General features: G+C 36.4%; 1 protein-coding gene and 1 non-coding gene across 4 annotated transcripts; one reads left to right on the top strand and one right to left on the bottom strand.

Moving 5' to 3' along the window:
- The first annotated feature begins 1,623 nt into the window (after nt 1-1,623).
- On the top strand, nt 1,624-11,436 carry mier1a (mesoderm induction early response 1a, transcriptional regulator). Of its 3 annotated transcripts, none has more exons than XM_053232106.1 (14): nt 1,703-1,726; nt 4,170-4,193; nt 4,533-4,560; nt 4,826-4,965; nt 5,627-5,770; nt 5,889-5,997; nt 6,094-6,149; nt 6,228-6,300; nt 7,205-7,356; nt 7,448-7,529; nt 7,724-7,818; nt 8,345-8,388; nt 9,010-9,140; nt 10,316-11,436. In XM_053232106.1, the coding sequence occupies exons 1-14, from the start codon at nt 1,718-1,720 to the stop codon at nt 10,522-10,524; spliced, it is 1,296 nt and encodes a 431-aa protein (XP_053088081.1). In that variant the 5' UTR covers nt 1,703-1,717; the 3' UTR covers nt 10,525-11,436. The 3 variants fall into 3 exon arrangements, with proteins under 3 accessions (XP_026789453.3, XP_053088081.1, XP_053088080.1); XM_053232105.1 differs by having other exon boundaries at nt 5,886-5,997; XM_026933652.3 differs by lacking the exon at nt 4,170-4,193 and having other exon boundaries at nt 1,624-1,726; nt 5,886-5,997.
- Nucleotides 2,811-2,883, bottom strand: trnaf-gaa (transfer RNA phenylalanine (anticodon GAA)). The gene has a single exon. It is a non-coding gene; the product is annotated as a tRNA-Phe (tRNA).
- Nucleotides 11,437-11,792: the final 356 nt, after the last annotated feature.

The raw sequence follows: 11,792 nt of genomic DNA, 5'->3' as shown, positions 1-11,792 counted from the left end.
CATTAATGTAACACAGATGGTTTACCTCAAGATGCAAACCACTGGTAACAATCAAAAACAGAAAAGCCAAATTATACTTTGCTAGAAAACATCTAAAAAGCTTGTACCAGAATGAAGAGAAGAGCATGGAGAAGGAAAGGAAGGGTTCACAATCTAAAGGAACATGTGGAGGCAGTGTTATGGCATGAGCATGTATGGCTGCCAGTGGAACTGGGTCACTGGTATTCATTGATGATGTGACTGCCGATAAAAGTAGCAGGATGAATTCTGAAGTGTATAGAGCTATACTTCTTACTCAGTCAAATGCTGCAAAACTGCACTTCACAATACAGATGGATAATTACCCAAAGCATACTGTGAAAGCAACCCAAGAGCTTCTTAAGGCAAAGAAATGGAATGTTCTTGAATAGCTGAGTCACCTGACCTCAACCAAATTGAGCATACTTTTCACTTACTGAAGAAAAGACTGAAGGCAGAAAGACCCACAAACAGCAGTAACTAAAGGTGGCTGCAGTAAAGGCCTGGCAAAGCATCCCAGGAGAGGAAACTCAGCATTTGGTGATGTCTATGGGTTCCAGACTTCAGGCAGTCATTGACTGCAAAGGATTTGCCTCCAAGTATTAAAAACAATCCTTATATTTATGACCGTTAGTTTGTCCAATTACTTCTGTGTCTGTGAAAATGGAGGGACTCTCTAAAAGATAACTGTAAATCCTAAAAGGTTAATGCAATATTTTTGTTAAACCCCTTGAATTAAATCTGAAAGTCTACACTTCAATCACATCTTGATTCAAATCAATTGTTGTGGTTTACAGAGGCAAAATTAGAAAAATTGTGTCACTGTCCAAATACTTATGGACCCGAATGCAAATGGTCTTCTTGCACGAACATATCAGTATAAATGCTGTGTCCAATTTTTATTTAGACTATAGAACGCCCAGGTTGTCTTCGTGCATGCAATAAATCATCTCTTTTGGCTCTTGGTCTCCTGGTTCTTCAGTCATCTTACTTCTGATGAACTGCAGTATTATGATGGTCATCCAGAAAGATTTATAATGATCCTGAGTGTGGATCTGAGTGGAGTGAATGAGGGTGTCATATCCAGGGTGTATTCCTTCTTCCTACCCAGTGCTCTCAGGATTGGTGCCAGATCCACTGTGACCAGGATAAAGTGCTTCCTGAAGATGGAGGAACAAATGACTAATTTTATTGTTCGTGTTAGCTATTAATTTGAACATCAATAAATTAATCCAACGTCACCTGTTAATTTCTAACCTATGTCCAATGTTACTTGTAAATTTCAGGTCTAGTGTTAACCATCTTTATTATTATCTTTATTATTACTATTATTATTATTATTATTATTATTATTACTACTACTACTACTAATAATAATAATAATTATTATTATTAAAGTTTACAGGTAATTATTGTACTAAATGTCAATCTGGGTTTGGTCTCTGTAAATCACAGCCTAGTTTCTGAAGAACGTGTGTTACAATATAATACATGACAAGACGTTTACCGCAGGTTTAAACAACAGAAGATACAAAGCACCATTTCTTTTGTTATGAATGAGTGTTGGTTTTGTTCAGAAGCATTTATTAGTCTTTTTTTATTATTATTATTTTATTTTGTTGACGCGGACTTTTATATTGAATAATTAGTCTATCCCGCGCGCTGCTGCTGCTTTCACAGGTTCACACAATAATCAATAATGGCGGAGGTAAGAAAGAAATCACGCTTATAAATAAACACTTACAAAGCAAATAGACCTACAAAACTGCCGGTTCTCAGTGATTCACAACAGCAAGGGCTTTCTGAGTTGTTTGTTTATCTCTGAGTTAATATACTTCCACTTCTAATGCAAGCGTACTCAGTTGGTTAGCTTTCCTAGCAAACTTTTCCCCCTAGTTAGCCAGGTAGCGCTTATAAAACACTATCACTACTACTGTACTAAATAGTACGCTGAAGTAGTGCTAACAGTGAACGCTAACGGGTGCGCGTGCACGAGTATAGAATACTATCTGTTAGATTAGTATGCAGCGTTAGGTTTAAAAAAACCCGCTAATACTGAATAAGAGAGCTAGGGTTACCTGGCTAACTGTAGATAGCGGGCAAATGAGCAGGTTGTGTCGAACCTGTTGCAGTGGATATGTAATTTAATTCACTCTCATTTTAATGTAATTTATTTAGCTGTAAATAATAGTTTTAAAGCTAAAAACCATGAGCGTTAGGATGTTCTCTGCATGCTTGGATGTGGCTAGCGTTAGCCGCTAGCTTCGGTTACTGTAACCGTAGCCATGCAAAATATTACACAGAAAATTAAACACCGGTTAAGAAAATGAATCAGTGTTATCTAGCTGGTTATGTCTGAAAGCAAATTAGAATTTGTGTTAGTGGATTATTTCTGATTGTGATTCCGCTTCAGGTCACTAGTCAGTGTTGATGCATGAAATACATGGCGTCTGTTTACAGTCACAGCTAGTTTATTCTCAGGATTGAATCCCAAACGTTTTCATGTTGCACATGGAGTTATTTCATTTCTCCCTATGTAGTGCACTAAGAGCCATTTGGGATTAGACCGCATTCTAATCTAGTCTAATCTAATCTAAGCAATCTTCTCCGCTATCTGAAAGCTAAACGTGCCTTATTCATAATAACGACATCAGACCATTTCCCTGGTTTGGATATATTATAATTTACAGACACACAGTCGTTATACTGATATAAAACCTTCTCTAGAGAGCAGGTTGAACGTTGGACTTTAATTATGCTCGTGTTTAAAATATAAAACGTCCACCTTCAGCTGCCGAAACCCGGGATCGAACCAGGGACCTTTAGATCTTCAGTCTAACGCTCTCCCAACTGAGCTATTTCGGCGCTATAGAGCAGTGTGTTGATAAACAACATGCTCAGTCATTCATTAGTCCTGCAGCTGAGGTAAATATTCTCTTTCACTGCATTATATTCAGCGTGCCATGTTTCTGATCAGCGTTGGGGTTGAAGGTCTGAAAGATTCATGCTTTAATTGGGCAATTTCAGACGTGATTTGCATTTTTGCGTTCATTAGAATAATTATAACATTGTTTTGCAAGCCACATAAGCAGGTCGGAGGGTTTTTATTTTTATAATTTTTTTTTGTAGCACCTACACTGTGTGTGTTGGAAGCACACAATTGTGTAGGATGTATTTAGGTGCTGTGCAATTACTGTTAAAGGTGCAGTAGTTGATTTTTTTTTAATTCCTTTCTTGTAAAAATAACCTAGTAGATATGTAGAACATGAAAAACAAGCAATGGATTAAGCTGTGGCCTTAGTAAAAGTGAGAACTGTCGCTGAGAACTGTAGATCCTGTTGGCGAAGCTTCATGACTATTGGTGGAAATCATTCCAATGTCAAACTCACCTAACTGATAGAAACCTATAATTTTCGGTAAAAAAAAAAAAAGACTAATCTTACCTAACACACCTATAAGGGGCCTAAACCTGCTCCACCGTGACAGTGTCCTTGTGCACAAACCGAGGTTCATGTATAAGAACTCGAGTGTCCTGCACTGAGCCCTGACCTCAAGCCCACTGATGAACTTTGGGATGAACTGGAACACTGACTGAACCCCAGACCTCCTCACCCAACATCAGCGCGTGACCTCACTAATGCTCTTGTGGCTGAATGAGCACAAATCCCCACAGACACGTTCCAAACTCTAGTGGAAAGCCTTCCCAGAAGAGTGGAGGTTATTTTTACGGGGGACTTGGGGTTTAAGTAAATCTGGAATGGGATGTTCAACAAATGGGTGTGATGGTCACGTGTACACATACTTTTACCATATAGTGTAGCATAGTGTATTACGTATGGATAATGTTTATGATGTAAAAATGTTTATGATTTAAAATGTATTGAATTACCAGATGAAATGCGTCTGTCACCACCCCGAAGTTGAGTATTTTCCCAATAACACCTTGAATTGTTTTATTCCTCTTACACCACTGCCCCTTTATTTATGATATAATACCCTTGATTTATGACATTTATGCTTTTATGTTACATCATTCTAAATTACATTTGACAGCAAAGAAAAAAAACTTTATTTCCTTCTTCAAATTTTTTTTTGTGTGTAAAGGCACTGATCTAGATGCTTTTTAAAAATACTGTCTCCTTCCACTCAAGAAAAATCTAGCAACCTCTGAACAGGTAATTAGCGTAATCTGAATTGCACATGCAGAAAATTGACTTGAGCATGCGCTTAACCCATCATTGAGGATGTGTAACTTTCCCCATGTTAATATCAAGTAGCTAACTAATAAAGTAGTACTAATAAAGTGAGTATTAACAAAGTGAGTGATTGGCACCACCTAGTGCACGGGAATGTATCTCAATGTTGTTTAAATGGGGCCTCACATTTAATAATGCAGATTACTGAAAGACACATTATCTGTGCTTTATCAGCAATTTGTTTAGAGGTTATAGCTAAAGTGCTGCTTCTTTTTCTGTGAAAGGAAAAATAACGTTTTTGGGTTTATGCTTTTCCAGCTCTCCATAAGTGGAGCAAATACCAAAGGTAACGATCAACAATCCATATTATTTACAATAATCAGCCAAATAATTTTATACTACTTCATTAAGATTTTAAAGTCACAGTCATGTAGTCCTACTAAAGTCCATGTTTTACCTTGATGACTAAATTCACTTCTGTTTTGAATGATCTAATAATAAACACTTTAATTCATTACTAATTAGGCTAAATAATTAGTAACAGATAGATATTTTATATGGTATGTCATCCAAAACCAGAAAGCGTCCTGTTGAACCTGGCTGTGTTTCAGGCGTGGAGGATGAGGATAGGGATTTCGAGCCCACTGCAGACATGCTGGTCCATGACTTTGACGATGAGCAGACGATGGAGGAAGAGGAGATGCTGCAAGGAGAGACCAACTTCAGCGCTGAGATAGATGACCTCACTCGAGTGAGTTACAGCTTTTAATAGATGTGACTCTGAATCTGATTGTAATGTAGACTCTTTGTGTTTGACTGGTTCTGCAGTTTTGAGCGGGAAATATGACCATGAACCTTGAAGGGTGGATCTTCTGTAATGCTTAAAGAAAGTTACAGTGATTAGACCAGGATTAAGGGGTTATTTATGCTTTTTTTTTTTTTTTAAATTAACTTTAACTGGATGGCTATTGCTCTTAGAATGGCTGTAGTCATTTCACACTTCTGAGCCACTCATATATTTCAATAGATATTTCAACAACCTGTTTTTTTTTTTTTTTTTTTGCTGTTTCTGGGACTGTGACGAGTCATTCTGCTGCTTAAATATATTTTAACGCTTCTCTATTATAAATCAACACAACTTAAAGCCCTAAATCAGAAATGAGATTTAGAGTAAAATAAAACAAGTGTGTGTCTACTCAGTAAATATAAATCACATGTTTATTACTTCAGCATTACTTCAGTAATGTTAAAGTTTAACATTTGTTAGTGTAAACTAATGCAGCAAATAATGTTAGTCAAGGGAACCTTAATGTAAAGTGTTCCCCATATGTAATAATCCTACAAGTTTTTTATATGAAATCATTCTCATCTGAGTATTTGCCTTCCTCCTGTATGTACATCGTTTGTTTCAGGAAGGAGAGATGCCCCTTCATGAGCTCTTAAAAATGTATGGGTACGGTGCAGCAGACTCGGCAGATTCGGAGGATGAAGGACCTGAAGAACAGGATGTTTCAGAGAACGATCAGAGCAGAAGTGCCCATGGGAACACAAACAAGGTTAATAAAAATAAATAAAAAATGGAAAAACAGAACCTAATGAAGCATTTTGACGTCATGTACCAATGTGAAGGTTGTCACTAGTTTTCCTCTTCTGTGTGCTTGCTTATGTAAGGAGGACAGAGAGGACGAGGACCAGAGATCGTCCAGCGAGGAGTCTCCTGACCACAGCAGGACACACGGCACCGCTCAGCTCCTCTGCTCTGAACCATGCAGCTACTCTGATGGTATGTTTAGTTCAGTTCATTTGATTTCCTGAAGTAAATACACATCAGGCTTCTATCTAACGCTATACTGTTTAAATGGCCATTTTTGACTCATAGCTGATGCTGACGAATCTGAGGATGAAGATTATATTCCATCTGAAGAGTGGAAGAAGGTAAACTTCCTAAACTTATAACTGAATATTAAGTATAATCACGCAGATTAATTACGATTTTTTTTTTTGGATAAACAGGAAGTGAAGGTTGGGCCAATGTACCAGGCTGAGACACCGACTGAGCTGTGCAAATATAAAGACAATGAAAAAGGTAAGGGACAAATACTAAATTGAACAGTTAGAATCATGAGAGACTGTTTAGAGTAACTGCATGATTTTCATCTTAGCAAGTAAAACCTGCTGAATATGGACAGTAATATTCATCTCAAGAAGGAAAGGAACCTCGAGTCCAGTGTCTTAGACTGTTCAACCATTCTGACATTCATTTTGAGATTATTTAGAAATTACTATGTGGCTATATAACGTGTATCTAAACATTTTTACCTCGTTTTTATTAATCTTATCAAGTGAAAATACAAGACAGCCATTTTATTATAATCTATTACGTAAGAACAGAGCAGCGTGTTTCATAGCGTTTTATTACTCTTATACCACAGCAGTTTGCCAACAATTACATTTTTTAAAATTAATTAAACAATGTCATGTCATACTTTTTATCACTTTATAGATAAGTTGTTGTGGAATGTCCACAAAACAAGTTAGTTCCTGTCATGTACATTATATATAAGACTGACAATGTAACTTGGCACTACTGATAAATCAGAAACCACAAAGCCTTCCACCCTGAAGACATTTCCTTGTTGGAAAACATTACAGCTTTATCTCATATCTTTATCTCATAAACATATCACTGCCTGTTACAAAGTGCTGACACTGGAGACTCCTTGCAGTAATGTTAAATACATGTTTTCTCTCAGAAAGCATCACAATATCAACAGCTACGCAAAAATCCATCCACCATACAAGTGCCTGTGAATGAGCTGTTCCTATAGAAACGTTAGCATATCTAATTTAAAATTTAATTTTAAATTTAACGTTTCATTTAAAATTTGATTATATTCAGGATACTTTTACTTGCTAAGACATTATTTTTTGCAGTGTACTTTTCGATCACAGAACTTTCCTATCGCTTTGTGCACTTTTTGCAATCCTAGTATACGAGAACGAGGATCAGCTTCTGTGGAATCCAGAGTTGCTGCCAGAAAACGAGGTGGTTGATTTTTTAGCTGAAGCTTCCAAGCGAGTCGGAGAGCAGACTGGAGCGGACGCTGTCCCTGAGATGCCTCTAATCAAAGACAACGAGGAGGTGACTCAATGTCAGATGTTCTACTCATATGAGGAAGCTGTCCATCCCAATGCTCTGCTGCTGAAACCATTGATTACTGTCTGTATTACAGGCTCTCTATGAGTTGATAAAATGCAATTTTAATAAAGAAGAAGCTTTAAAAAGACTGAAGCTTAACCCCAAGCCTGTTAAAGGTAAGTGTCTAATGTTCTTACTTTCATGTCTGTGGAACTGAAGTAGTTATGGTTTAAGACATTAAGCAGGACAGCTATATTAGAGTGTCACTGTTTCCACTGTGTTTGTTATTGTGTATTAAGTGACTGGGAGCAGTGATGTACTCAGGAAGCATTATACACAGGAGTTTATTAATGACTCTCTTTCACTTCAGATCAGCTGCCAGTGTGGACTGAGGAGGAAAGACATGAATTTGTGCAAGGGGATGAAGTTTATGGAACTGATTTTAACTCTGTGCAAGCTGATAAGGTGAATTTGTAAAGCTTTCTATAGTTGGGATACAATAGTGTAAATTCAGAGTGGAATGTTGACACAGTGGATGGTGCTGACGCTTCACAGCTCCAGAGGCCCCAGTTTTTTTATTGTTACTGCTCAATATAGTAAATATTTTGATACATACATATATAGTTAAATAAAGTAACTATTAAATATTTTAAATGCAATATTTTCTGTTTATAAAAATGCTTGTGATAACTAGGTACCTAAGACCTCTGCACAGTACTGTATTTTGACAGAAAATTTTGGTTTAGATTATAAGAACAGTTAACTTTGTTAGGTAATTAGTTTTGCAGTAAAACAGTTTATTAAATGCAGTTACAATTTCAATTAATAAAAAAACTTATGTACATGTCTGAACCTGACAGTGAGTTCGAGACAATTATAGTTGTGCCTCTTGTTTCAGATACTATATTAAACCAGTCCAGAAGAGTACTAGATCTGTTAGCTGAATTTTATATATTAAAGATTGAGCTGTTATTATTTCTGTGTACAATAGATAAAACTCTGGAGGAGAAAACCTGATCTTCATCCTGGTGTCACGTAAGTCACCCTTCTGTAATGTACATAAAATACATTTCCTTTTCAATGCAATAATTTTATTTTATATATTTATAGTATATATTTCACCCACAAACAAAATTACTATAGTACTTGTTAAACTGGCAACTTTATTAAGATAAAGCAAAATAGAACTCTTTTAGCTGCAGTAAAAATATAAATACAATATTTTACAAATATTTATTCATTTCCTTTTGGCTAGTAAACTAATTTATTTATTAATGAAATTTTATGCTAATGAAATGGGTCCTTTGGCTTTTGCTAAGCTTCTCTGAGCTATAATTATTTTTGGTATTCTTGGTGCCTTTAGCATAGAAAATTGTCCAATCTTCGTATAAGTCCCACAAATACAAGTGTGCCAGTTTTTATATGCTAATTTAGAACAAACAGTATTTTATTTATTTCCATCTTTTGCACATATAAGCACATTTGATTTGCATAAATACAAAAATGGACTCAGCTAAAGAGTGTGATGATGAGTGTGGCTATCAGTCACTGTTTAATAAAATTGCTTTTCACCGCTAATGTCCAGACTGTACAATTGGCATTGTGTTGTGTGACATTTGTGTGACGTGTGTGTGTGTGTGACGTGTGTGTGTTCAGGGACTCCACAGAGCAGATGTTGGCTGAGAAGGAGAGCACGGAGGGCAGCCGAGCAGCCACTGCTCCTACAGGAGCTTCCAACTGCAGCAGCCGCCAGTTAGATAGTGAAGCCAGCAGCACAACACACAATGGTTAGGCTGCTGATCTTTTCTTATACCACAGTGCTATTAAATTCTTGATTCTGATTGGTCAGAAGGTGTTGATTAACTTTCTATAGCAGCAGCTCTGACAGTAGTGCTGGCTGCAAGGCAAATCACAGGTTTTTGTATATTAATGCACTCATTCTGATGCATTATTGTTTCTATAGTAACAAATTACACTGGAACTGGTAAGGCAGACGCTCCACATAATCTAATTTAACAAAGTTATTGTAGAAATTGTAGAATCACTGAAAAAGTATAATCACTGATATGGTAAAGTCTTCTGTAAGGAGACATGTATTTAACATTTATGGAAGGAGTCTCCAGTGTCAGCACTTTGTAATATTCAGCAAAATTTCTACCACGGCAGTGTTTTCAGGGCAGAGGACTTTGTTCTTTCCTGTTTCTCTGTAACAAGCAGCTTTTTCGTCTTATTAACCTCTGACAGGCTGGTGAGGGTAGTATAGGAACAACAAGTAAAAAGTATGACATCTTGTTCTTTAAATATTAATAACAAATTGCTGTGGTATAAGAGGAATGAAACACTTCTGGTTATGCTGTTATATGAAAATAATCATCTTCAGAGTGGCAATAGTAACTCTGCTTCATGTTGCTCCACATCACACCACCTTGTCATTGATTATTTTATAATAGCGTGACCCATTTTATTTGTTATATACTACACAAATAATGCAAAATAACTCGCCTAGGACACTACTTTCACATGTGGGATATTTAAACTGTTTGAATTCAGTCACAGTCAACAATTTGCACAGTAAAAAATCAAGTCAAATTCATACAGAAACAGCGCTGCAGAAACTATATGTAGCAATAGTCTTGAGCGGCAAGGTGCTTTCTTTCCTATTTGTCTCTTTTGCCAAGTGAAATTTATACTTTTGATTTGTTTTCTATTTGATTCGGTTTCAAACTGCACAGATTTAACCTGTGAGAAACACTCCATAATTGAAATGCTAGGTTTCACTTGAAAGCAGACTGAGAACATCTCTCTCTCTCTTTCATATGTTCACACAGTGGGTGAAAATGCACCAGGTTTCCATTTAAACAGACTTAATACTGCATCTGTGCCCCATTCAGAGGATTAAACAGAGCTGCTTAACATGAACATCTTTGACTAATCAGAGTTTTTTTTTGTGTCCGTACTACAGGTGCAGCTTCCCGTCCTGTCGATCCCACATCCTCATGTTGCTCGGATCGTACCACATCAGACACACAGGTTCATTCCAGCCCTGATCCCAACATCAGCAGCTCAAACACAGACACAGTTAGACGACAGAGAGAGGATGAGGAGGATTCAGAGAGACCGGTGAAGAAGCCGAAGACTGAGGTGGAGCTTCTCACGGCTGCAGCAGTTTAACGTCTTCAGAGGCAGAAGTTGCAGACACATTTAGCTGCATTTCAGGGATTTATTTGAAGAAATCAATGCTCTTGGATGCTATTCCGACCTAATTCATACCCCAAAGCAACATACTTTAAGCAGCCCAAAGTTTCATGTAAGCTGTCTTTGTAATGATTGTGTAGCTCTGTGTAGGATCAGGATACCAGATAACAGAGGAACACAATTTTAAGTAAAATTCATTTCATATTTATAAATCAAATCTAGACAAATAGGAAAATTCCTATCGGTGATAGTGGCCAGTGATCTCAAACAGCTTTAACAGAGATATTTAATATCTAATTCCTTTTATTGTTCTTGCATAATACAGTATTTTTAAGTTCTTTAAGTTACAGTCTGTAAACAAACGAAAACCCCTTTACCCAAAATCTGACACTTCTACTACAAGCTATTTGACGCTGTACCTTTTTCCACATGAAGAGCTAGTTAAAGAGTGAGAGTTAATTGGGGAACTTCCTTTTTCATATTATTCCAAAAAAAGTTCTTTGTAAGAAAATTTGTGCTTATTTTTGTATTTGATAGCTATTTATATTTTGTATACGGTTCTGGTTGAGCACATGCTTCATGGGGAAATGTAAGACTGAATATTTATTTCTAATGTACTCTATGTATCTGTGTAAAACTATTACACTATTGTTTCAGCCTTACACTGTCTTCTAAAGTTTATACACCGATTCCATGATGTCTGAAGGATCTTATTTGATAGATTGTTCTGTTTTTACAATATGTTGTTAGTGGTATAAAATATTTGACCATAGTGCTACTAAAAATGCCCACTAAATTGTTTTCTTTTTTTTTTTACTTTTCCACATTTGTCACATTTCATGCTTGGACATTTTTTAAAAAATAAAGTTCTTAATTATTTCTCTGTAAGCAGAAGTATTTTGTCTCCTAGATTTAATCGAGTAAACAGTGTGCATCAGCTGAATATTTTAAATCCTGACCCTGTGAACACATAACACATTTTCTAATGGATTTGCTCTACATTCACTGTGTTACAGCAGAAAGGTATGTATTGTTTTACATAGGCAGCTATAGGAAAAACACATTTTGTGTCTGGGTCATTAGGTTTTCATTGGAAGTAGGTTCAACAATCAGACAAAGGAGATTTTTTAAAAATCATGTTCTACATATATTCATGTTTTACAAGTTATTTGTATAAGGAAGAAATAAAAGAAAAATGAATATTGCACCTTTAACATGCTTCAGAGTGCATTTCAGTGCTGTAG

The sequence above is a fragment of the Pangasianodon hypophthalmus genome, chromosome 2, assembly GCF_027358585.1.
Source record: "Pangasianodon hypophthalmus isolate fPanHyp1 chromosome 2, fPanHyp1.pri, whole genome shotgun sequence".
In the NCBI taxonomy this organism is placed as follows: domain Eukaryota; kingdom Metazoa; phylum Chordata; class Actinopteri; order Siluriformes; family Pangasiidae; genus Pangasianodon; species Pangasianodon hypophthalmus.
This window is presented reverse-complemented; position numbering and strand designations above follow the sequence as displayed.